The 25,218-nt window shown below is 36.4% G+C and overlaps 1 protein-coding gene across 2 annotated transcripts in view; it reads left to right on the top strand.

Annotated features, from left to right (window-relative positions):
• The window catches only part of Pak (serine/threonine-protein kinase PAK 3-like protein), a 39,185-nt gene that overhangs the window by 4,380 nt on the left and 9,587 nt on the right, over window positions 1–25,218 (top strand). The window contains exons 2-11 of one of the 2 annotated variants that reach the window (XM_074089212.1): window positions 535–665; window positions 1,798–1,958; window positions 17,833–18,004; window positions 18,085–18,200; window positions 18,445–18,546; window positions 19,309–19,457; window positions 20,429–20,557; window positions 20,648–20,825; window positions 21,350–21,551; window positions 21,672–21,787. In XM_074089212.1, the coding sequence (XP_073945313.1) occupies window positions 554–665; window positions 1,798–1,958; window positions 17,833–18,004; window positions 18,085–18,200; window positions 18,445–18,546; window positions 19,309–19,457; window positions 20,429–20,557; window positions 20,648–20,825; window positions 21,350–21,551; window positions 21,672–21,787 (1,437 nt within the window). In that variant the 5' untranslated portion in view covers window positions 535–553. Of the gene's footprint in view, window positions 1–534; window positions 666–1,797; window positions 1,959–11,612; window positions 11,682–17,832; window positions 18,005–18,084; window positions 18,201–18,444; window positions 18,547–19,308; window positions 19,458–20,428; window positions 20,558–20,647; window positions 20,826–21,349; window positions 21,552–21,671; window positions 21,788–25,218 lie in introns of those variants that run through there. The other variant, XM_074089220.1, reaches the window with a different exon arrangement.

Raw genomic sequence — 25,218 nt, 5'->3', positions numbered from 1 at the left:
TGTGCCTAACTTTTTGCGCGCAGCCATTAGGTACGCAAAAAGGCCAATTTATGTAGCCAATTTGCTAGTATGTGTATGGACTAGAGGGTCTGGTCTGGCTTGAACATGAGCAATCATAATTATGCAACACGTCGTGTTGCCAGTCATTATGATAGGCACTCGGCATTAGCCCGCATATGTATATTTTTTTGTTTAAATGCCATATTTATTGACTTATTTTATAATAATCTGTAATATTTAACAAGTTTACTATGTATAAAGGTATTACGAAAATAACTCTATAAAATTTCGTTGATGCTGATTGTGTTGTGTAACATAATAATGTTACAGTTGAGTTCATAAACTTCTGAGCAAACATTTGATCAAAAACATGTGAACACCACTCTATTATTAACGGCTTAGAAGCGTGTTCAGATATTTTTGAACAAAGTTTTTGCTCAGAAGTTTATGAACTCGACCATACCTTCTTCATGTTTGCAACTAAAGGTTAGTATTTAATAATTATAATAATAAATCGCTTGTCGATGTATATAGAACGGCAAAGTGGAGCATAATGTCGAGCGATGAAGACAAGCCGCCAGCGCCGCCCGTGCGCCTCACGAGCAACCGCACCGCCGACCGGGGGGACTCGGTCGCTTCCGTTGACATGCGACCTCTGCCCAAAGGTAACAACCATCATTCAGCTTACCTTAACTGCTGCGTTAGATCCTGTAAACTTGAACTCCAAAAAACGTGAAGTTACGATCTTACAATATTTTCAACGGCACAAGTCCTATCTCCCACAAAAAGCCAGATTTCAGCCAAAATTACTTGCTTTAGGGTTCCGTGCCCGAAGTTTGAGTGAAAAACAGTACCCTATTACTGTCGCTTCGCTGTCCGACTGTCTATCAGTCTTTGTGTCACGGGGCTGTATCTCGAGAACCGGAATAGATGACATTTGCACATATTGTGTTGTAGTTCTACAGCAACAAATGGATATTAAAAATAAAATAAAAGTGGGGATCCCACCCCACGCAGGAAACAAAATATTTACAAAATTTTAATGTATTCCCAAGACCGACTCATGATCATCGGATTTTATTATTTGTTATATGCAGTATGTGGTTGATATGCAGTATATTTACCTCTGTTATTATTTTGAGTTTGAGGTTTCAATGTTTAATTAACCGTTACAGAGATAGAACAAAAAGGGGTTCCCCATAAAATGAACTTAATTGTTTTCGTTCATCTCTATAATCTCGAAATAATAATAGACATAAATATACTGCAATTATCAAAAATAATAAAAACTGGTCAAGCGTGAGTCGGTCTTGGGAATAAAAAGTAAACTTTGTAATGTCTGTCAGCAGCTGTACTCTATGAACTTAAGCAGGTTGTATCTAGGTTCAAAATATTTTTGCCTCTGACTATACGGAGCCCTCCTCGGTGCGCGAGCTCGACTCGGACTTGGCCGCTTTTTTTACATTATACTTTCCAGGCTTAGCTGTTTTTAGGATTTCACTACTTTTTATAGGCAAATCATCTCAATCGAGACGTACGAATTTTACAGCGTTTTGTTGTTGAGATCAACCTTACTTAAAACTTGCCTGTTAAAGGAACGTGAATTCTACTGGAATTACTGCTTTCAAAAGTTAGTTGGTTTAAATATTCCAGTATAATTTATCTTACTGCAAAAACTATCTGTAGTTGAATACAATAATCTAATAAATTAGTTAACAATGGAACATACCAATGAATTATGAATTAGGTTGTCATGCCTATTTACACGCCTGCTTGACGTAACACCAATTGTTATAGAACCCGATGACAGTGGCGACAGGAAAAAGAAAACTTTGAAGGCCAAGATTAAGGGATCCAAAAGCACTGCACATAATGATAACAAACCAAATATAAGCTATCCAACAAATTTTGAACATACAGTTCATGTTGGATTTGATGCAGTTACTGGCGAATTTACGGTAAGTTATTTTGCGTTGTTATTTTATTTAGGATGTAGTGTTTGTTTTTTTTTAATATGAGACAAACATGACTGATTTGAATTGGGCATGACTGATAGGCACTTACCATAAATAATTATGTAAATTTTTATTTTATTTCAACATAATGAACGTAAGTATATATTTACTTTTTAAAACAGATCTATGATACTATATATCAATGCAGAATAAAGAACTAACGTACATCTGTAACATAAAAAATACTTTATACCTTGTAAAAGTACCTTTGACAGTATAAGCGCGGTTTCATAGTAGCGTTTATTCTGCGCGTATGCAGTCGTTTTTGGCATACACGCTTACACACGCGCTAGATTAAATCGGACGCACGTGTAAGCGCTCATCCCTGCGTGTTCAACGTTCGAAAAGAACAAAACCGCACCTTTACGTGCGTACATGTCCTTCCAAAATCGAGCTTAAACGCGCAAATAAAACACTATAGTGGTCCGCGGCTGAGAAGTCAATCCTGACCCCTGTCATTCTGGTACTAAATACGTCAATGTTTTTGTGCGAGAAAGGGGAAGTGGACTGTATGAGAATTTCGAAAGAGCAACGAGAGGAAAGTCGGGATGGTGAAGGAACGTGCCGGAAGCAAAATATGGCGTCCCGCGACAAATGAATAAATAAAATAAAAAAGCACGCGAAAGAATAGCTGCTGTAGGAAGCTCTCACCTGAGAACTCCTCGCCTGCTGCAGGGCAGGATCTTAGGGCGTCGGTAACGGGCACCGTTGGCTCGAAGTCTTCAGCTCCTCCGGAATCACTGTTAACTCTTAACCTCTGGTGTCGTACTTAGCCTTCAGATCACCGCAGGGGTGCAGGGAGGCTTCAGCAGCAGCACTGAGCTTACGTTGAATTTAAAAACTACAGTTTGAAGGAAAGCTTGCAAAGTTTGGGCAGCGTAACGGCTGCTTACAATTCAAATTCTTAAAATAATATTAAAAAATAGAGAATGAAATGGCGCTCCAGCTGACGAGTCAGCTGGTTTTGTTATCGAAAAAGTGGAGGGGAGCGGTTATTCGGATGTCGGTAGTTATAACAATTAAGGTGTGGCCACCGTGAATAAAAAATATTAGGAGGTAAAGGCTCCTAACATCTGGCAATACTGAACAGTTTTGTTTTTTGACGTATTCAGTATGTAGGTAGACGGAGAGCGGACTTCAAAATTTCGTACCTACTTGATACCGCGATGAAATGCACAATGGTTTCCCATAAAACTGATGCTGAGTAGGTCGATTACCCAGTCACCCTATAGGTATACGTGGCATAAATGTGCTATCATGTAGAACGTGACTCCTTCATTTTTAGGGTTTCGTACCCAAAGGGTGCCAACGGAACCCTATTACTGAGACTTCGCTGTCTGTCTGGTATACGTGGCATAAATGTGCTATCATGTAGAACGTGACTCCTTCATTTTTAGGGTTTCGTACCCAAAGGGTGCCAACGGAACCCTATTACTGAGACTTCGCTGTCTGTCAGTCTGTCTGTCTGTCCGTCTGTCATAGGGCTCCGTCTCTTGAGCCGTAATAGCTAGGCACTTGAAATTTTCACAGATTTTTTATTACAGTGGCCGCTACAACAACAAATACTAAAAATAAAATAAAGTTACAAATTAAAGGGGAACTACTTATTAATTTGCGATTTTATTGGTGCTATTTTATAAAACCTTCGATAATTATAATAATTATCTCTAAGACCGTGGTTTATTTTTTTGTGCAGCATAATAACAATTTATGATCCAAAAACTTCCGACACACACTACACACTTCACAAAAGCCAACTTCAATTAAGCACTCACACACAGCCGCTGTATTTAATGTTTTTTACATTAAAAAATGTCCGTTATAATTCATACTAAGTAACACTATTTATTTACAAGTTACGCGCCGTTCGGCCGAATTACCTCGTCCAGGCACTTTTATTTTTTTCTGCCGCGGACGCTATTCAGCCTCCTAAAGCGCTATCCAGCCTCCGACAGGGCGACAGCCAAGGAGGATGAGAATTTAAAATTGTTATGCTAATATGTTTTTAATATAATGTAACTAACTACTCGTAGTTATGTTTGTTCGGGTGGAAGTAATATTTCAACTTAAATTTGAAGTGGATATCTTCAACCGGTTGAGCTGAAATTTTACACGCATATATAAATCCGATGACAATGCAATATTATTATGACGTAGAGCTGATCTGATGATGAAGTTAGATGTTGGCCATAGGAACTCTGTAATAAAACGACACGACCGCATCGGTTTTAGTCTCATTTGATTCGTCTTGACGACTACCTACTTTGGTAACCAGGGGCACAGAGTACATATATAACAGAGACACCACCTAGTACAAGCAAATGGTATTACCCTAATACTGGCTATTCAAGTGGCTATTTTTCTTTCCTTCGATTTTCCAATAGATGGCACCAGTGAGAACACAAATAACACGATACGTATTGCCATCTAGTGAGACACTAATTATACGGTACACTGACAACAACCAACAAGCTCACCAACTGAGCCTATACGACTAGAGATACGCATGATGTCTCTTGTCTTATTTACGTTATTTATTAGAAGAGAATGGCATGTTTCTCTCAAATAGTTTCGACGAATGTGAGCAAGCGCGGGGCAATCCCAGCAAGCGCATTCCGGTTATTCGCCATCTAGCGTCACAATTGCAAAACACTACGAAAGCCTCATAGCTGAAATGTAGCCACATGTAGCCTATACTTTCGTATTCTCAATTTATTATTTTTATGGTGTTTCTTATCTTCAAATTAAGGAGTTGAATTAAGGTTGATGTGAAGTTGTGTTTATAAAATATGCTAGTCTTTATTTTAATCTTAATATTTCTACTTAATTCGGCTTATTCACATTTTATAATTTACAAATGTTAATAGTAGTGCCATCTATTGCTGTTTTTTGTATTAAAAGTAGCTTGTAGGGATTGGTAGGCCATGCCAGGGGCAAAAAATACCGCCAACAAAAAAGCTTGCATTAGATTTTTTTACAAAAAATTATTACTGAACTATTTGTTTATAAAACATTGTACGGAGGTGCAGAACCCATTCATGCGCGAGTCGCTCGCACTCGCACTTGGCCCATTTTTATTTAGAATCGTGATATCTCGGGAATAGTAATTCTACAAATAACCTCAAATTTTGAACTTTGACTCCGAATAACTTTTTGCACACATGGGATCAATGGGGACTTTTGACACTTTATTCCTAATGATGTACCCAAGGTATCCACCAAAATTCCTCCTTGTCGGAATTTATGGAAATTGAAATGTCTATATTAAGCGGAGTAGAGGTTGCTCACATAATCTCGTATGTCAAGGTGTTTCGGCAGAAACAGCCTTGGCAGACTTATATATTCCAGAAATGAGGGCTCATACCTACCGATTGGAATAAGTTTCATGCTGGTTTCAGATGGGTATATTTAGGGTTCCTGGTGGTCACCTTTGAGAGCGTCTGCCAAGCACTTCCGGCAAAGAAAATACTGACATATTTCGCTTTTCAGTATCTACCAGTAAATTTCTATCTGATGCCATGACTATTATTTCAGTATCAGATGGGTTAAATGACGCCCCTTTTTTCGCACCGGAAGTGACTATTTTTTTGGTACTTTCGGCAAGTTCCGCCGTGGCAGACTATTAAATTAGGACTCAGCATCAGTTTTATGGGAAACCATTGTGCATTTCATCGCGGTATCAAGTAGGTACGAAATTTTGCAGTCCGCCCTCCGTCTAATGGGAGTGACACGTGTCAGTATTGACTTCCTAACGGGCGGATTTTAATTTTTAATATTTGGAGTAAATATTTACCTACTTCATAGTAATAGAGTTTTAACCTCCTGCCTATCAAAGGTACTTTTTTGGAATATCTTTTTGAAACTTTCAAATAATTTCTTCGGAGTTGGAGATGATGGCCTTTTCCATGTCATAGACTGCAGTTTCGTTTCAGGGTCGTAATGATGGAGCCATGTTTTGTCCATTGTTATAAATCTCTTGCTGTATCAGGTCCAAAGCTTCTTGACAAATCTCGACTCTAGTTTGTTTTTGCGTGTTAGTAAGCATTCTGGTATCTTGGTACCCAACGCGCAGATACCTTTTTCATAACCAAGCGTTCATATAAAATATTATGCACGTTCCCCGTTGAAATCTTTATATTTTCAGCAATAAAATGAACCGTGACACGACATTTTTTTTTCATAGCAATCAGCTAGCCTCGTGCGGCCCAATGTGCAATACACAATAAGTTCAAGGGAATTAGGAATCTATGACAATGTAACAAAGTAAAAATTGTTTTGTTTTTCTATTGTTTTACACCATGGCAGTTTGACGGCAGTTTGACTTTATTCTCGAAACAATTAGATTCTAATTGCTTTGTCAATTTATTTCAAAATATTTATATGGTGGGCTTCAGGAGGCTAGATAGACAGCTTTACCGGCCAGTATTTAATTTCCTTATATTGAAAGTTAGCATCTCATTCTCACTTTATATTGAACGCCCCTCGTATGTATCGGGATGTATTGCATTACATCCCAATCGCCAATGCCAATAACTTGGCACATACATACAGGATGTTTGGCAGATGGATGGACATACGTATATAGGGGATAAATGGGCCCAAAGATTTTTATTTTATTTTTATCTAGACTCACCAAAATCTAATAAATTTAAATACTTGGTGCACATGGTAGCTAAAAAAAATTACGGGCTCTCAAATAGCGGTTAAAAAAACCTGAAAGAAACTGGTTTTTTTTATATCTGTGGTTTATTTCAGAGTTTCATTCGATAAATTGCAATGTTTCCTTCGGGTAACTTTTCATGTTTTTAAGATGAAAAACTGAAAGAAACTGGTTTTTTTTTTCAATACTTATGGTTTATTCGTATTTCCAAGTTAAATTACGAAATACGATAGATGACAGCTGTCAAAATTGAAAAAGCCTTATCTCGGAAAGTAAGGTAGACTACTATACAGGGCCTCCCCTTAAATTGAGAGGGCTTGGGTCGTAATTTCCACTCAAACGAAAATTCGCAGAGAAAAACTTTTGTAACTATATTTAAATTTTGGTAACTATTATTTTGTAAAAACCGGCCAAGAGCATGTCGGACACGCCCAAAATAGGCCGTAGCCATTACGAAAAAATTAAGTAATATTTTTCGAAGGATTTCGTATTTTATATGGAATCTTCCAAGTTTAGGTATATTTTATACCTTAGGCTGCTATTTAAGAGTAAAACTACCAATAATTCTCAAGCAAACTTAGCCGTTATAGTTTTCCTTGAAAGTTTGATATACTTTCTACCATTCTGAATTTTTTCAAATTTTCCCACCCACCTGTTTAAATTTTAGAGGGGAGGACGCTCGATTTTAATGAAAATTCCGAGTCTTCGATCAGTGTGTGTTGCCGGCGATGACATGTGGCTCTGACGTGGTCCTTAATTGTTGACCTCTTGGAGAGGCTCAGTCACGTAACGAGCTATGGAGAAAGCTCATGCATGTAGTTTCTTCACGCGATAGAATGCAGAATAGGTACGGATATTCGTCGAAGGACTAAGAACCGATTTGAAAAAAAACAACAAAAAATATTTTGTTTCTTTCGAGAATTTTCAACGTTACTCTTAAACCACAAAAGGAGGTAAATTTTTAAATAGGAAAATTTAAAGGAGGTAAAATTTTATAATTAATTTAAAAAGCCAACTTGGCGTTGCTTTAAAAAAGAAAACTAAAAACAATAGGCTACTTCTAATTAAAAAGCAAAGCAAAGTTATTGTTTTAGTTCATTGACATGACCTCCGCAATGTAACACCTGATTCAATAAGTTACTTCTAATTTTTCAAAAACATCTCTAGTTTGTGCCCTTCCATCAGGTACACAATAATCGCACTTTGTTTAAAAACAGCTAGAGTTATTCGTTAAAATTAACTAGGCCGTAATTTAATGCGATAATAACCTACAGGAAGGAAAAAAACAACTTTGGGCCCAAGTGATTTTTTGTATGCTCGACCACGTTGCATATAAACCCATCTATCCCCTATATACGGATGGTCATCCATCTGACAAACACGCTGTAGATCTCAATTCAATTCTTATGTCGGCGATGTCAACGATGCATATTCTTAATATTGAACTTGACTCTCAATTCATATTTACGTTGTTGATGAGGTTGAATTTAACTAATTGCTTGTCATCGCTGTGACAAGACACGCGCTACTGACGTAACGTATGTTAAGTATGAGCGATTGAGCTCAAACAAGGCTAACGCTAAAACAGGGCTAGCTTGTCTCGTTGACTCTCCAAGCCAGTTCTTATTTTTTCTGTTCGGTCTTTTTTACTCCCAAAACGTCGAATTAGGGCAGCTGTCAGAATTCCGCGGAATTTATAATTCGAATTTGTCTGGTTTAAGAATTTTTAGTTTAATTTTTTCTTATTGTTTGTTATTTTATATCTTATGTATTAGCTTATTATAAAATAATACATAGAGCTTTCTGAGCTTTACTGCTTTACTATTTAAAACTGAATCGAAAGAAGTAATACTTCACGCTGTTAGATATAAAATTTGCCGTAGAATGGTCACGTCGTAGTTGAAAAGTTCATAAAACTTGCTTTTGCCAACGGCTTCGCCCGCGTAATCCATTAGGATAATAGGGCATATTAGGCAAAGCTCTGCGCAGGGGGCGACACCAGCCCAAACCCATGATAACGTCAGTTCTCTTTATATTTTGTCTCCATGACAGATCATGACCAAAGAGTATTAGTACCAATAGAAATCATGATATATTTATTAGTAACAAAATAACATGATAATATTTTACATCGATAGTAACGATGTATTTCCAAAGTTTTAATTGAAATACCTAATACGATATAATGGCATTTAAGATACTCAAAAAATTGTTTACGGTTTTGTGCTAGTGCTGCACTCTGACTCGTATCAGTCATGACCTCTGACGGTTCCGCCATCAAACTTCTAGTCGTCCAACTTACAACGGCTTACTTACTGGTCTCTGCAGTAATGTACTATTAAAACCTGGATTACAACATAGGATACTTTTTATCTCTATATTCCCACGGGACAGGGATACAATCTCGAAATAACCGCTTATGATGCCGCTTTCATGATTCATGAAATTAGGTATGTAGGTACAGTCAAGGGCAAAGATATCGACACGGCCAAAGTTGCAAAAATATGTATACATGACACATGACTTGAATGCACTTAACATTAAGGCCGTGTATACCTATTTTTGCAACTTTTGCCGTGTCGATATCTTTGCCCTTGACTGTAACTAGACCTCTGGAATAACATAGGCTACTTTTTATCCCAATATATTCCCACGGGATAGGGATAAAATCTTGAAATTTCAACCGCTGGGTTTAGAGTCTTGCAATATTCTACAGTTGTTCTTAACACAACTTCAATGAAGACCACGATATAAATTTTGGGAATTCCCAGAGCAATTTTGTAAAATCCCGGAATTTCAAGATACTACCAGACTAACTATATACTAGATCGAATGGTTTACGCGTGCGAAGGCGCGGGTAAATTCTAGTTTTAAATAAAATTGTGTAAAATTTGTTTCCTTTATAGTGTCATACTCATACAAATACTACATCGTTTTACTCTCCATCTGAAGTACTTTTATATGATTGTCGTTTAGGCAGTCTTAGTTACTCAACTCACGTATTAAAATACTTAAAAAAAAACATGAATTGTATAGTTTTTTTTGCCGCTACTGTAGGTATCTTAGAAATACGTTAAATAAGGATTGTTCAATTTACTAAGCGGACATGCTTAGACCTAGTTATACTACGACTTTCACACTATTTCTGTAAACAGTTGATAGTTATGATTTTACCAATAGTATTGACAGACAATAGTGTTGTTATTTCCGTTAACTACCAAATATCTTTCATGATGGAGCGAATCAAAATTTGAAATCGCAAATTGATTCTGCAAAAACCGGCCAAGAGCGTGTCGGACACGCCCAAAATAGGGTTCCGTAGCCATTACGAAAAAATTAAGTAATATTTTTCTAAGGATTTCGTATTTTATACGGAAACTTCCATGTTTAGGTATATTTTATAGCTTAGGCTGCTATTTACTCTTAAACTACTAATAATTCTCAAGCAAACTTAGCTGTTATAGTTTTCCTTGAAAGTTTGATTATAATTACTGCTATTCTGATTTTTTTTTTCAAAACTTTCCACCCACCGGCTAAGACGATTTTTCTATTCAGTGATCTGTTTGCAAAATATTCAACTGCAAATTTTCATTGAAATCGAGCGTCCCCCCCCCCCTCTAAAATCTAAACTGTTGGGTGGAAAAATTTGTAAAAATTCAGAATGGTAGTAAATATATCAAATTTACAAGGAAAATTATAGCGGCAAAGATTGCTTGAGAATTATTAGTAGTTTAAGAGTAAATAGCAGCCGAAGGTATAAAACATACCTAAACTTGGAAGATTCAGTACACAATACGAAATCCTTAAAAAAATATTATATCATTTTTGCGTAATGGCTACGGAATCTTATCCTGGGCGTGTACGACACGCTCTTGGCCGGTTTTTTTTACTTTCCGCTTAGTAAATTGAACAGTCCTTGCAAGGTATTTTAAAATTAATCCAGAGCATTCCAGCAGGTGGTTGGGTTAGTTTTCTGATTGAACTCTCTACATTTTTTTTTTTTGTTTACAAGTGTTTTCATACATGAACGTCAATCACGACGTTCGCAGTGTTATTTTACCACGTCAAAAGCGTGACTATAATATTTTGTATGAAAAATTTCGATGAATAAATTTTTCAGTCTACTAACTCAACCATCTGCTGAAATATTACGGATGAATAAGGGTTTCTTGACAGGCGAAATATTTTGTTTTGTTATTGTTAGGGACATTAGACCAGTGTTTTTCAAAGTTTTCCATGTCGCGACCCCCCTCTGTTTGCAAAATATTCGGCGACCCCCTGCTTACGTCCAATTACAGTTGGATGCTGTTTTGCAATACTTAGTCGACCCACTGTCATTTTGCAATACAATGTCGACCGTTAAAATTCTTTTCTGAGGGTTGACATTGTATTGGAGAATTAATCAGGGTTTACACACTATTGCAAAACAGCATCCAGTTGACGTTACAATCTTGCTTGCGATTGGCTTCATTGGATTGACCATCAGAAAGATGATACAAATGTCAAAGTTGCTAACGAAAGTTCACAAAAACCCTAAATTTTGAAATACCTCGTAGATAACGTTATAAATTATAAACCTAGTGTAGAGCAGTATTTACTGAAAATAGATCTTGAAATGTTAAATTAATAAAGGTTTCTTGTAGGACTAAGAAACCCAAAAAGCGTTATTTAGAAGGAAACAAATCCTGGCGTACCTAATAACATAATTAGATTTCAATTTCATTAAATCATCAATCAATGTCCTACTAGCAATAGCTATTAAGATCATTTTGTAATACTAACCAATGGATCTAAGTAATCTGAGAAAATAAATTAATAGACCACAAAAGTTAAAGCATGTTTGTTGTCTTCACGCTGAATGCTCCCATAAAAATAATCCTAATTAAAAAATGTTGGTTGTCTAGAGTTGCCAAACTATTTTAGCAGTTGTAATAAGAAATTTAAACTGAATGATGTTCTGGAATGAGTTCCATGATTACCGCTTTTGTTTCAAGCTGCCTATGACAGTAAGTAATAGTAAATCTTATTAGCGTAATGTGAAGTGTGCCTTGGTATTTATTAATAAGAGTTACGTTACTTTTTTTAATTTATTGTCTGTTTTATGTAACATTAGAGTTTGGCATGCAATCAAAATAAATATTATACTTTCTCTTAATTTACTTCTAGTGCATTAAATTGATTATTTCCTGTTATTTGTAATAATTCAAGAACTTCGATTTTGATACCTAATCTTCCATTTCTTTTTCTTTCATATCATCAATTTTCATGTAATAAATGCTGCCATAATAGTTAACACAGCTCCAGCTTAAACGTGAGTCTTTGATGTGGAATGTCCTTGCTATAACTCAGTTTTTATGTGCGATTGGAGCTCTCAAAGTTTGTTAGGCTGTCGGTATTGGATTCACCTCCTTAGCGCTCGTTCGAAGAGTGTAAAAAAAACTGAAATTTTCAAACTATGTTATGACAGCTATTTAATTGTCATCGCAGTTTATCAGCTGTATTTTATAATTACGTGTATAGGTTCCTTATTTTCATTTTGTACTTTCTAAAAACTAATAGGGTGATCAGATGCTCAGCCATATCAATTTATTTTGGTACTTTCGTTTGTATGGCTATGTGATCTGATGAAATTATGGTAGTTTTAGACCTATATGATTTTTGTGATAGATTCCCACCGAATCCATGGTTGGAGTTGGAATAAATGGTTAGTGTTTCTTTTGGAGTATGTAATGTATTGTGTAATTATTGATTGAATTAACACTTCATAATATACCTACACCTAAATTATCTCTAAAATGGTTCACGTTTGCAGTATCGTAAAATTAAAATGATGGCGTTCGACCTTCCATATACTTCTTGCCTAGTAAGGATTGACTAATCTAATAATAAGCGTCGGCTTAGTACAGTCAACTTCATAAATAAGTGATCACTTTTGTACCTTGTCACTTTAAGGTCATGTTTGAAAAGCCATGCGAAATTGTGTAACGACTGAAAGCGACAAGGTACAAAATTGATCACTTATTTATGATGTTGACTGTACGTACAAAAGACTTGTAGCTTAAATTAATTTAAGTATTTTCAGTGATTAAATTTAAGGTCACTTGAATAAAATCGTAGGTATTTATTTATTCATTACATCATGCATGCATGACTTTCAAAGTACAGTCAGCAGCTAAAATATCTGAGCCTTCAAACGTGCGAAATCATCTATACTTACACGCTTATTAGGGTTCCGTAGCCAAAATGGCAAAAATGGAACCCTTATAGTTTCGCCATGTCTGTCTGTCTGTCCGTCCTCGGCTTGGCTCAGGAACTATCAATGCTAGAAAGCTGTAATTTTGCACGACTATATATGTAAACTATGCCGACAAACTGGTACAATAAAAAATAAAAAAATAAATTTTTTTTTAGAGTTCCTCCCATAGACGTAAAGTGGGGGTGATTTTTTTTTTCTCATCCAACCTTGTAGTATAGGTTATCGTTGGATAGGTCTTAAAACCATTAGAGGGTTGTTTCGATTTTTCGATTCAGTGATTTGTTTGCAAAATATTCAACTTTAAAGTGCACATTTTCATTAAAATAGAGCGTCCCCCCCTCCCCTAATATCTAAGCTGGTGGGTGGAAAAATTTGAAAAAAAAATCAGGATGTATGTATATCAAATTTACAAGGAAAACTATAACGGTTAAGTTTTCTTGAGAACTATTAGTAGTTTAAGAGTCAATAGCAGCCTAAGGTATATAATATACCTAAACTTGGAATATTCCGTACAAAATACGAAATCCTTAGAAAAATATTACTTATTTTTTTTGTAATGGCTACGGAACCCTACTTTGGACGTGTCCGACACGCTCTTGGCCGGTTTTTTTTTTTTCATTTCTTTTCACATTTTTTCAGAATTGTGTTTTTCTTGAGCATTTAAACTGTTCAGGTGTTCAGCTACTTCTGCTGCTAATTGAACTTGTTCTATATTACTATACTACTATACTTTCTGTTCTTACGGTCGATTCATCCTTCTGTGTCTTATCACGTAAACAAGAGTCAGACTTTTCTCTTGGATTACACAATAACCATCACTTAAAATGTACCTGTATACTTAAAGAAACTCACAAAGTATTGAAATCAACCAAGTAACCACTGAAAAAGATCATTTCTAATAAGATTGGCTTCAATAATCGAAGGAACGAATGAATAGATAACCTCAAAAATGTCTGACATCGCAATGTCTAGATTGTCTATGGAACAGATTGCAAAGTATTGATGGGAAACGACAACTTATCGATATGGATAAATGTGGCAATTAATACTGTTTCACCATCCATTGATTAGCGTTAACCGACTGTTAAATGTGATGCCGTCTCCGTCTATTCGAACAAAATAAATAGAGACGGCATCACACCTAACCGCCAGTTAACACTAATCAATGGATGGTGAAACAGCCCCTTAATGTAGAGATTTCGGAAAATGCATTGAAATCAATCATAATAATTACTCGGAATTGTTGTGGTTGATTTCAATATTTATTTTATAGGAGGACGGATACGGACAGTGCGTAGGTGTCTATGGTTACGCTAAACATCATTTCATATTGAGTTGAATCTTAAAAAAGAAGAAAAAATATAATGAAAACTTGGCTGTAATGGTGTTCAACCTTTGCCTTTTCCACTACAGGAAATAATCCTACTATCCTATCCTACTAATACTATAAATGCGAAAGTTTGTGAGTGAGTGAGTATGTTTGTTACTTCTTCACGCAGAAACTGCTGGACGGATTTGGATTAAATTTGGTATGTAGATAGCTGGACATCTGGAATAAAACATAGGCTACTTTTTATCCCGATATTCCCACGGGATAGGGATAAGATCTCGAAACAACACCTGCTGGGCTTACAGTCATGAAATTAGACATGATTGTTTTTAATGTAACATCAATGAAAACGACGATTTAATTTTCGAGAATTCCCACGGGAATTTTTAAAAATCCCGAAATTTCAATTCAGCTGCTAGATCCAATGATTTACGTGTGCGAAGCTGCGGGTAGCACTAGTATTAAATAAAATAAGAGTTGAATCTAGAAATGTCATTCGTTCCGCTACTTGGCTTGATGTCGTACGTTACGTTGCTTACAGATTGATTTATGTTATTAGCAAAATAATCGGTCACGTTTTATGTATATTTTATCGACTTTTCCAATCACTATTCATTGTCTATTATCACCTGTGACATCACGTTTGTTTACATGATAAGACACGGAAGGATGAATAGATTATAGTTTTAGCTAACGACAATGAGAACCAATGTACTTTAGAAAAAAAATACGTTTTTTTTTCTCTTTGATGTTAAATTTTAAAAACAGGTTGAGTGATCTGTTTTATGAGGGCTATCGCGTATGGATTCGCCGCTAGAGGCGCTAGTGCAGCGTGAGGTCTCTGAAATGTCAAATCTCACAGTTTTTAGGTGAACTACGCGGGCTTATTTATAATTAGAATAATTTTGTGAATATTTTGCATTACCTGAAATTAATTATGGCAATTACCTATGCGTTACGGGGCAATGAATGTCTGTGTTTTGAAAAACTTTTGTCTTTCGGAAACTTTTTTCCGTACAAAACTAGACTACACAACACTCTGGTTGCTCGATATTTTTATGGTACGGTTTTAAGGTGTATTAAATATGATTTTAATCTAAACTTTATTTTCACGAACGTAATAAGTAACAGACTTTGAAAGCCACACTTAATAATTAAAAAAAATCAATAACCCGCCTGCTAAAATGAACTGAAAAGATCGAACATCACATAGTTTTTTGAGAGCCTTATGATAAGCTCTTGACTGTGATACCCATATTTGTTGTACACACACACACACACACACACACACACATCCCAGCCTATAAACGTCCCACTGCTGGGGCACAGGCCTCCTCTCAGAACAAGAGGGCTTGGGCCATAGTTCCCACGCGGGCCCTGTTTGGATTGGGAACTTCGCACACACCATTGAATTGCTTCGCAGATTTGTGCAGATTTCCTCACGATGTTTTCCTTCACCGCAAAGCTCGTGGTAAATTTCAAATGTAATTCCGCACATGAATTATTTGTTGTATTAGAAAAAAAATGTTGACCTCCAATTATTTGCATCTCACAACCGCCATGTTTTATTTTTTTTAACGTCACCCATCTAAGGACACTTGGGTTGCAGGGACGATTCTAATGATACCTTAATTGTCTAAATCCGTACAGCGGTTTGAGATATATGCGGTAATAAAGAATATTACATACTTACTTACATACAAGATACGCGCGAAAAACAATACCTCTCCTTGCAGTCGGGTAAAAACCTCACGCACCAGTGGCGCCATCTAGAAAGACAAAAAACGATAGCCCTCATTATGTTCAGACAAAGGCATGCTAAAGACATCGCTACCGCTTCAAGGACATAGTTTCATTTTCCATAAAGTGTAAACCCTTCCCTACTTCTAGCCATAATATTACTTGCTTGTCATAATTAATGCAATAAGCCGGCTTACAAACACACGAATTAACACCTTTTTCACTCCGACCAATTAGCTGTTCCATATTAAGCTTATAATGTATAGTTTTTATTTATTCAACTGGTCTAATTCACTTGAAGAATACAATACCACTGAGAGGTTAACCGTAAAATTAAATAACGAGAATAATAATATCAATATTCCCACTTGTTACCACGAAGTTGTTACCACTAGTAAATCCCATCCATTACGCTACAAATATCATTTTCACTTCTCATGCTCGTAAAGTTCGTGTTTATGCTGGTTCTAGGCGACAAAATTACTTTTTATGCTCTAGTGCATAAAGTAAAATCATCGTCTAAGACCAAGGCAATCAGGTGTAAACAGCCACATACAATGAAGTTCCTACATATATATATTTTTATTTATTTATATAAAACTAAAAATGTATATTTATAATGGTAATACGTGAACTAGGGATGTTATGTATATAAAATTTCGGATCTGGATATGGATACGGATATATTATGTCAAACATAATACCGGTCTCGGTTACGGTTACGGATGTTAAATTATTGCGGATTATCCGATAGTTTCGGTTTCGGATACGGATATTGGATTTTTAAGGAAGTGTAAAAGTAAAATACAAATATAGGAGTATTAATGACTTGCCTTTATTTAATTGTAATAGTTAGGAGTCGTAAATTACGACTTAGGAATAGATATAAATAATAGACAAAATAGATGCAGAAGGCGCGTGCGGCTTTTCTGTCGACTCGGGCGGGCAAAAACAAAAACCTGTCACAACATCTCGCATTTAGACTCCGCCCCTGTCCGAAACTATCCGAAATTTTTATATCGGATTCGGTTACGGATAGTATTTTATTTCGGATATCCGATAGTTTCGGTTACGGATGCGGAGCTCCATAACATCCCTGGCGTGAACAATAAAAGGTACATAGTGAGTGAACAATTGTTTCCACTGTTGCTATTTCATTTTCTCGCATCGAAGTGAAAAGCAGAGTATAATACTCGAGCATAAAACCTATTTTCCGCTCCACGTGTCTATCCACACTCGCCGTACCGGCTCGCGTGGCTATATGAACGTCTTGGGTAAAATGGCTCGTTTTATGCTCTTGTTGTACATTCACTATTGTCCGATCGTCGGACTAGATACTATAATCGGACTACTGATACTAGGGGACTACTTTTGCATGTACTTAATATCTATGTATTTGACACCCATAAGAAACCTAAGTACTTTTTAGAAAAAGAAATACGGAATACTATGATCTTTCAACTTGTTTCTTCTTATATATTTTCATTTTTTTTTCATTTATTCATAACTAACCATAGAATGAAATAAAAAACTATTTGTTTTATAACTGACCAACCAAATAGTTGGATCGTTAAGAAAAGGAATAGCTGATCAGTTTAATTGGTCAGTGTGGAAAAACGGGAAATAACATATTGGATAATCCGTACGAAGTGTCTGCTATTTGATGAAATGATATATGAAAATGTATAATCCTTACTTTTTTAAAATCAATTCTATCGTTATACGCAATATGGCGAGATTTTCAATGAATATTGTTAAAAGTCTCGCAATAACAATAACAATAATGGACTACGGTCGGAGTCATCAAATTTTGTTTCCTATGTTGGCACAGGGAATGCCGGAAGCATGGGCACGATTACTTATGGCCTCGAATATTAGCAAGCAGGAGCAGAAGAGCAATCCACAGGCTGTTCTCGATGTGCTTAAGTGGTACGATGCGTCCGCCACCCAACCACCCCCTTCAAAATATATGACTTCCGCGCAAATGCACACGACGCATTCAGGTACGAGCACTGCTTTGTCTTCTGCTGTTCATTGCTTTATGATTGGATTGTGCACTTCAATCATATATTTGAATTTACAGGATCATCTGTTTCACGAGTGTCTTCCAGCAGCCCATCGTCCTCAACTCCGACAGACACAGAGCATCCTGAGCCTCCACCGCCGCCTCCCTCTCGACCCGATCGCACCAAGAGTATTGTAAGTATAAATAACTATTATTAAATATAACATATTTTACTATCATGAAGAGTAATTTGAATATAAGTAGTTTTTATTTGAAAGACGATATCTCAAATGGTAGCACAGAAGTTTTCGATAATAGAGAATACTAGGGCCCCTGTTTCGCTTGGGTGTAATTTTGAATAAGAGGTTAAAAAATAAAGGAGATCTATAATCAAAAAGGCATTCCACAAATATGATAACTTGCAACTTTTATTTACAGTATACAAAGCCAATAGAAGAAGAAGAGGCTCCGCCGCCTCGGCCGGCGCCCTCTCCCGCGTCTCCACTGCACGCGCCGCATCCCATCATCACCGCGCATCCAGTAAGCTACATTTTTGAGGCATTTCTGTGAAGAAAGGGGCTTGTTAGCTCAATTTCCCAGAATCTTTATTTCCTTATAGCAAATTATCCGTTCGCATTTTTTTCCACTACGGTTTTTTACTGAAGCTTATTTTTAAAATCGCTTTTTTCTCCGATTTTAATTGACTCAGAAACATTAGCGGAGCTGCGTTGACAATGTGACACTGTGTAGATTCAAATTGAAAAAAAAAAAACTCTATTGTGAAAATAAGCTTCAGTAAAACACCATTGTGGGAAAAATGCGAATGGAAATTTTGCTACTAGGAAATAACGTTTCTGGGAAAAATTTAATGACTTGTGCAAAAATTGGCGCAAACGCAAAGTACGCAAACACTGTATGGCGTCCAAAGACCATTTATGCGGTATACTGTTTGGCCGTCTTAACACACAAGCTTGTTTTTGCAAATATGATTGAGCGTATAGCCCCTTAGATAGGATTCGTTAAATGATAAACCTAAAAAGATGCCGGTTTTACCAGGCGTTTGTGAAAATTAGCAGGTAGAGGTAAGATTTGAACTCATGTAAATGTACCACTTTCAAAAACTACTAACTTTGAAATTATAAGCTTTTACTCCTACTATTTGAGTAATAAATAACATTGTCAAACTTATACTGTATTTTATAAGGATCTGACATCATTTAATTTATTTTCTTACTTATTTAAACGGTTCTGTTATGGCATCTCATGTGAATTGCCATTAATCGCGAATTATTGGTCCCGCAGGTACCTCCTAGCAGAGTAGAAGTGAGCGCAGCCCCGATACCTTTGGACCGCAACAAGAACCCAACCGCGGCGCCTGCGCCGCAAACTCCACCAGCGCACGCACCTCACCCGCCGCCCTCCAATGGCGCCCAAACTAACGTTGAGACCGGGTAATTTTCTTACACACTCTAGGGTAGACGTTTTCAATCTTTTGGTTTTAACGGCACACTTCGTTCATACACTTCGCGGCAATCGCGGCACACCTGAAAATCATCGACATCTATGTACCTACCTTACGACACTAGACTAGCTGTTTAGAACAAAACGCGCGCCGCATCAAATTATCACATCAATATTACTTTGACACAACCCCTGTCACGGACGTCAACAAACTATACTTAGTGAACTGTTCACAAAACCGCGCTGTGAACTAATATTGTGCGCCGTTTTAATGTAAGAAACATGCAGGCTATACACAGATGTCAATGCAAAATAATATTGCCGCGGCACACTGGTTGAAAACGTCTGCTCCTGGGGTATAGCCAGCTAAACGAAGTCGATTACCCATGTCGTTAGTTAGCACTGTATCGTGTTGTTGCTCTCACTTGGCGATAGAATGATAATGACTAATTGTAATAACATCACTGCTCTTTCGGATCGCTTTGCTTTATATCTCAGTGGTGGCTGACTTTCGCGTGCATAGCATCAGACGCGGTATACAGTCGGGTTCTACTGTAATGTGCATCAGAAGTACGATCGTTTATTGAGTGAAGATTTGTTGCCAGTAGGTAAAAGCTACTTTTTAAACTAGCTTTTGCCCGCGGCTCCGCCCGCGTTGTATTCGGTTATCGCGCGCTGTTCCCTCGGGAACTGTGCATTTTTCCGAGATATAAAGTAGCCTATGTCACTCTAGGGCCCAATAAACTATCTCTATGTCAAAAATCACGACGATCCGTCGCTCCATTACGGCGTGAAAGACGGACAAACACACAAACATACAAACACACTTTCGCATTTATAATATTAGTATGGAGTATGGATGAGCCAGTCTACCAATCATTAGACTAAACGTTAAATATGTGACAACAACTTTGCCTCTGTTTTTCACAGCCAATGTAATTTTCTATTGTTATTTGTACAGAAGAGCAACTGGACAACAACAGAGGAAAAAGAAAATGACTGATGAAGAAATTTTAGAGAAATTAAGGACGATTGTAAGCGTTGGTGATCCCAACAGAAAATATACTAAAATGGAAAAAATTGGCCAAGGGTAAGTATCTCTTTTCGATAATAGCCATCCTTCTAAATTAACACTTAGTGGACAAATTCTAAGTTACAATTACATTATTTGTATTTGTAGAGCGTCTGGCACGGTTTACACGGCTATTGAGACGTCGACCGGCATGGAGGTGGCTATCAAGCAGATGAACCTCAGCCAGCAACCTAAGAAGGACCTAATCATTAACGAGATCCTTGTTATGCGGGAGAACAAACATAACAATGTTGTTAATTATCTGGACAGCTATTTAGTAAACGAGGTAATACGGAATTTTAAAAAATCTTCAAAATATTTTTTACAATGTTTTCATAGGCTGAATGAGTATTTCCACGGAGCAACCACCTGGCTGATTGAGTAGGTATAAACGACCTGTGGCTTTAAACATACGAAAGAATATTTTTATTTGCTAATACATTCATCAAATATAAAGTAACGAACAAGTAGGTATTTTATTACTTTTTATCTTTAAATGTGATTGAAATATTACGTGGCATTACATTTCTTTTCTTCGTCATTTTCAGCCAGGCACATTTATTATATGACATACCGCTGTACCCTTTACTAAATCGGATCCGTATAGGTAGTGCCACCAGAGTTGAGATCACGCACACAGGAACGTGTCATGTAACGACAGCGGGATTTTGACATTCACTCATTCATTTCATTCGTTCTCCTTTTATGCAAACAGTTCTTCGTGTAGCTGTGTGTAATCATTCACTTGAACTCTCGTGGCATTACCTATACTTGACAATGAATCGCTATTTGACCGGTCGTCTTCTTTAGGAATTATGGGTCGTGATGGAATACTTGGCTGGCGGCTCGTTGACGGACGTGGTGACCGAGACCTGCATGGACGAGGGGCAGATCGCGGCCGTCTGCCGCGAGGTGCTACAGGCGCTGCATTTCTTGCACACCAACCACGTCATCCATCGAGACATTAAATCTGATAACATTTTACTAGGACTTGATGGACAAGTCAAGCTAAGTAAGTATTTATCCAGGTTGATCTCTGCGTAATATGCTGAGCGAAATCATTAGATACGTCCGCGCGACGATTATAATTTTAAGCTCGTCAACTTGTAAATTTATAATCAATCTATTGCAGCTGACTTCGGTTTTTGCGCCCAAATATCGCCCGAACAAAACAAAAGAACTACAATGGTCGGAACGCCTTATTGGATGGCCCCTGAGGTTGTCACAAGAAAGCAATATGGACCGAAGGTACGTCAGTTAATATTTGCCTATTGTACGGTACGAATAAAGTATTTTTAAATTGTGAATTTCCATCCGTAACTCTCAGAGATCGTACAAATGTGCGTCATTACTCGCAATAATATGGACATGACTCCAAAGATTAATTAATTGATTTCTTACCCGTAATTTCCTTTTCACATTTACCTTAATAAATCTACACAATAAGAAGTCTCTGTTTAATTTATTTAATACTGCCTTGCGAAGTATGCAAATTAAATTACCTATAGGTAAGCAAAGAGAATATAACCACCACGTTTTAAGAGGCGGAACTCTCATACTAGCGAATGGAATCGAGTTTGTATTGAGTTTGCATGGCAAACCATTACCAACATGTACGCCGAAGATCCGTCAAACGTCAAAGAACAATACTTCCAACATAACAGACTTCAATAGTGTAGCATGCTAAACGCTTGCGTTTTTTATCGATATCGATAAAATGGTGAGGGTTGAAATATAGGCTGAGGTCAACAATTATTGTAATCAATATTAGGTTAAGATCGAGTCCACATTTAAGTCGTATGTTGTTGGACTTAAATGTGGACCCAAAATAAAATACAAGTGTTCTGTTGATTTCCTTTATTTTTTCAAAGCTCTGTTTTCAAAGTGATCTTCACGTATGTATTTTAATACATACACCAAAAACCATTCTATGAAAACATACACCAAATCTACTTTTCCCACTGGTTTGAGCCCTGCATCTGAAAACATTTTATCGTTAAAACAGAGGAATATATTTATTAAATTTACGGTTAAAATCTTATGTAATCACTAAACTCAAAAAAAAGTTGACATAATTTATACAGGCTGTGTGTGTCTTGTCTACCCATGATCATGATACTTGCGACTGCGTCGAAATATCGGAAGCTTGAAAATGCCAATAATTATGGTAATATTGCATACAACAAGTTGTCATTAAATTCCGCTTCTTTCATCTTCTTATGTAAAGTAATATTAGTTGCACTGATAAACAAATAAGCCTACAGTTATCGAAGTTGTAGTACACGTCCCTAGTAGACAATGATAAGGATATTAAATATCTGTTTTCCTTTGTTTATTTAGCTTGCTGCTACAAAATATGGCTAAAAGTATCTAAAGCAATGCTTACCGGTTCTCGTCAAATGGAAATTTTGCCATTAAAATCCTTTTTTCGTGAGTATGTCGACTAGTTCGATTTCCTCAAATTTCACATGTTATAAACCGTCTTTTCGGTGCCAATTTCACAAAATATGTTTACGTCAGTCACGTGTCATTACTTTAGAAAACAATTAAGACGAACTTAAATAGAAATCTAAAGAAATTAACGGAAATTAACGAAGAAAGTATGCGAGCCGCAATCACAAGCTAAGTAACATGGCTGACATCTGACTTGACAGATAAACTGTACCTACTGACGTTTTAGTGTAGTATTATGGTAATGGTTTGCCATGCAAAGTCCATACAAAAGTTTTTTTGTTCCTAGTTGCGCGAGACTGCAGGTAAGAAATCAATACGGAATATTGCACAAAACTGCGCAGGGGGCGACGCTAAAGTAGCACAAACCGTAAACAAACCGCCATGATAACGTCAGTTCTTTTTATCGTTTGTCATGACGGACCATGACATAATATGTGACAATCCGTAGCAAAAAGGTCCTTATGGCAGGTATTGAGTTAAGCATAGATCCTAAATCTGCGTTAATTAAGCTACTCACCTAATAAAAAAAGAATCATGACCCTATACTTTTTTTTTACATTAAACCTACACATGCTAAGTGTTACACTTTTGAGAAAACGTTAAATGAAGTTTGAAACTCATTTTAAGGATGTTCCCATAGGAAGTTACATAGATGATGATTGATTTATTGAAACTATGATTTTGTTAATGTGACTTCCATATCGTGAAAATTCAGCCTTTGATTAGAGTGAGTCATCTATAAGGACGAAATTAAGAAAAAAACAATTTTCGGACTGTTCTTTAATATGTTGCGATCTGAACCATAGTATAGTTGGAGATATTTAAATTTAGATCTTAACAGTTAAAATCACATTTAACAATATATATTATGATTACATAATAACTATATTTTTTACCCTACCCTATAACATTAACAATTTTCGTATAGTGACTTCTAAATTATATTTCTTATAAGGTGCCGTTTATTAAAAAAAAATTTTCGGACTGAGTTCTTTAATCACGATTGAAACCATAGTTTACCCAGATATTTAAATTTAGATCTTCGGCTAAATAAAATCACTTAACGAAATATATATTTTAAAATTAAAATTACATAATAACTATATTTTACCCTACCCTAAATTAACAATTTTCGTATCTTCTAAATTTTATTTATCAGTCTACACAAGTATCACAAGTGCAAAATTTTATTATAAAAGTCTTAAAAATTTAATATAAACGATTTGAGTTTCATAATAAATCTAACAAATTGACTCCCATTACATTATGAAAAAAGTCCTTATGATCTAGCTACAAATCAAAATATATTAATATTTCCATTTTTACCCGTGGGAATATAATAAACTATTCGGTCTGGTAGTTAATAATTTCGGGACTACTAAGCCCAAATTTATATTTATATTGGTCTTCATTGAGTTTGTGTGTGAATAAATAACTCTACAAAATTCAAATTCAAATGTTATTCAGTAAATACCTCATGGGCACTTTTACACGTCACTCTAAACTACCAGTGCTTTCGGAAAGGCCATCATTGCCAAGAAGAATCCCGTGGGAAATTGGCAGAAAGTCATTTTTTTAATAATTTAATGTCAAATAAAATACTTATAAACAATTAAAGAAAAAAATACAAAATAATAATAATACAGGGAGTATGGGGTCCCTTGGTTGCAAAACTATCCCATGGGAATATCGGGATAAAAAGTAGCGTATGTGTTATTCCAGACGTCCGGCTACCTACATACCAAATTTCATGCCTCTAAGCCCAGCGGTTGTTATTTCGACATTGCATCCCTAGCTATCCCGTGGGAATATCGGGTCAAAAAGTCGCCTGTGTTTTTCTAGACATCTAGCTACCTACATCCAAATTTCATGACTAAGCCCAGCGGTAATATTTCGAGATTTTATCCCTATCCCGTGGGAATATCGGGGTTAAAAATAGCCTATGTGTTATTCCAGAGGTCCAGCTACCTACATACTAAATTTCATGGCTCTAAGCCCAGCGGTTATTATTTCAAGATTTTATCCCTAGGTATCCCGTGGGAATATCAGGTCACAGAGTCGCCTATATGTTATTCCAGACGTCCAACTACCTACATGCCAAATTTCATGACTCTAAGCCCAGCGGTTGTTATTTCGAGATTTTATCCCTATCCCGTGGGAATATCGAGATAAAAGTATCCTATGTTTTAATCCAAGTTATAAACTAACTTTTCACCAAATTTCAT

This window comes from Choristoneura fumiferana, chromosome Z (assembly GCF_025370935.1).
Source record: "Choristoneura fumiferana chromosome Z, NRCan_CFum_1, whole genome shotgun sequence".
Lineage (NCBI taxonomy): Eukaryota > Metazoa > Arthropoda > Insecta > Lepidoptera > Tortricidae > Choristoneura > Choristoneura fumiferana.
This window is presented reverse-complemented; position numbering and strand designations above follow the sequence as displayed.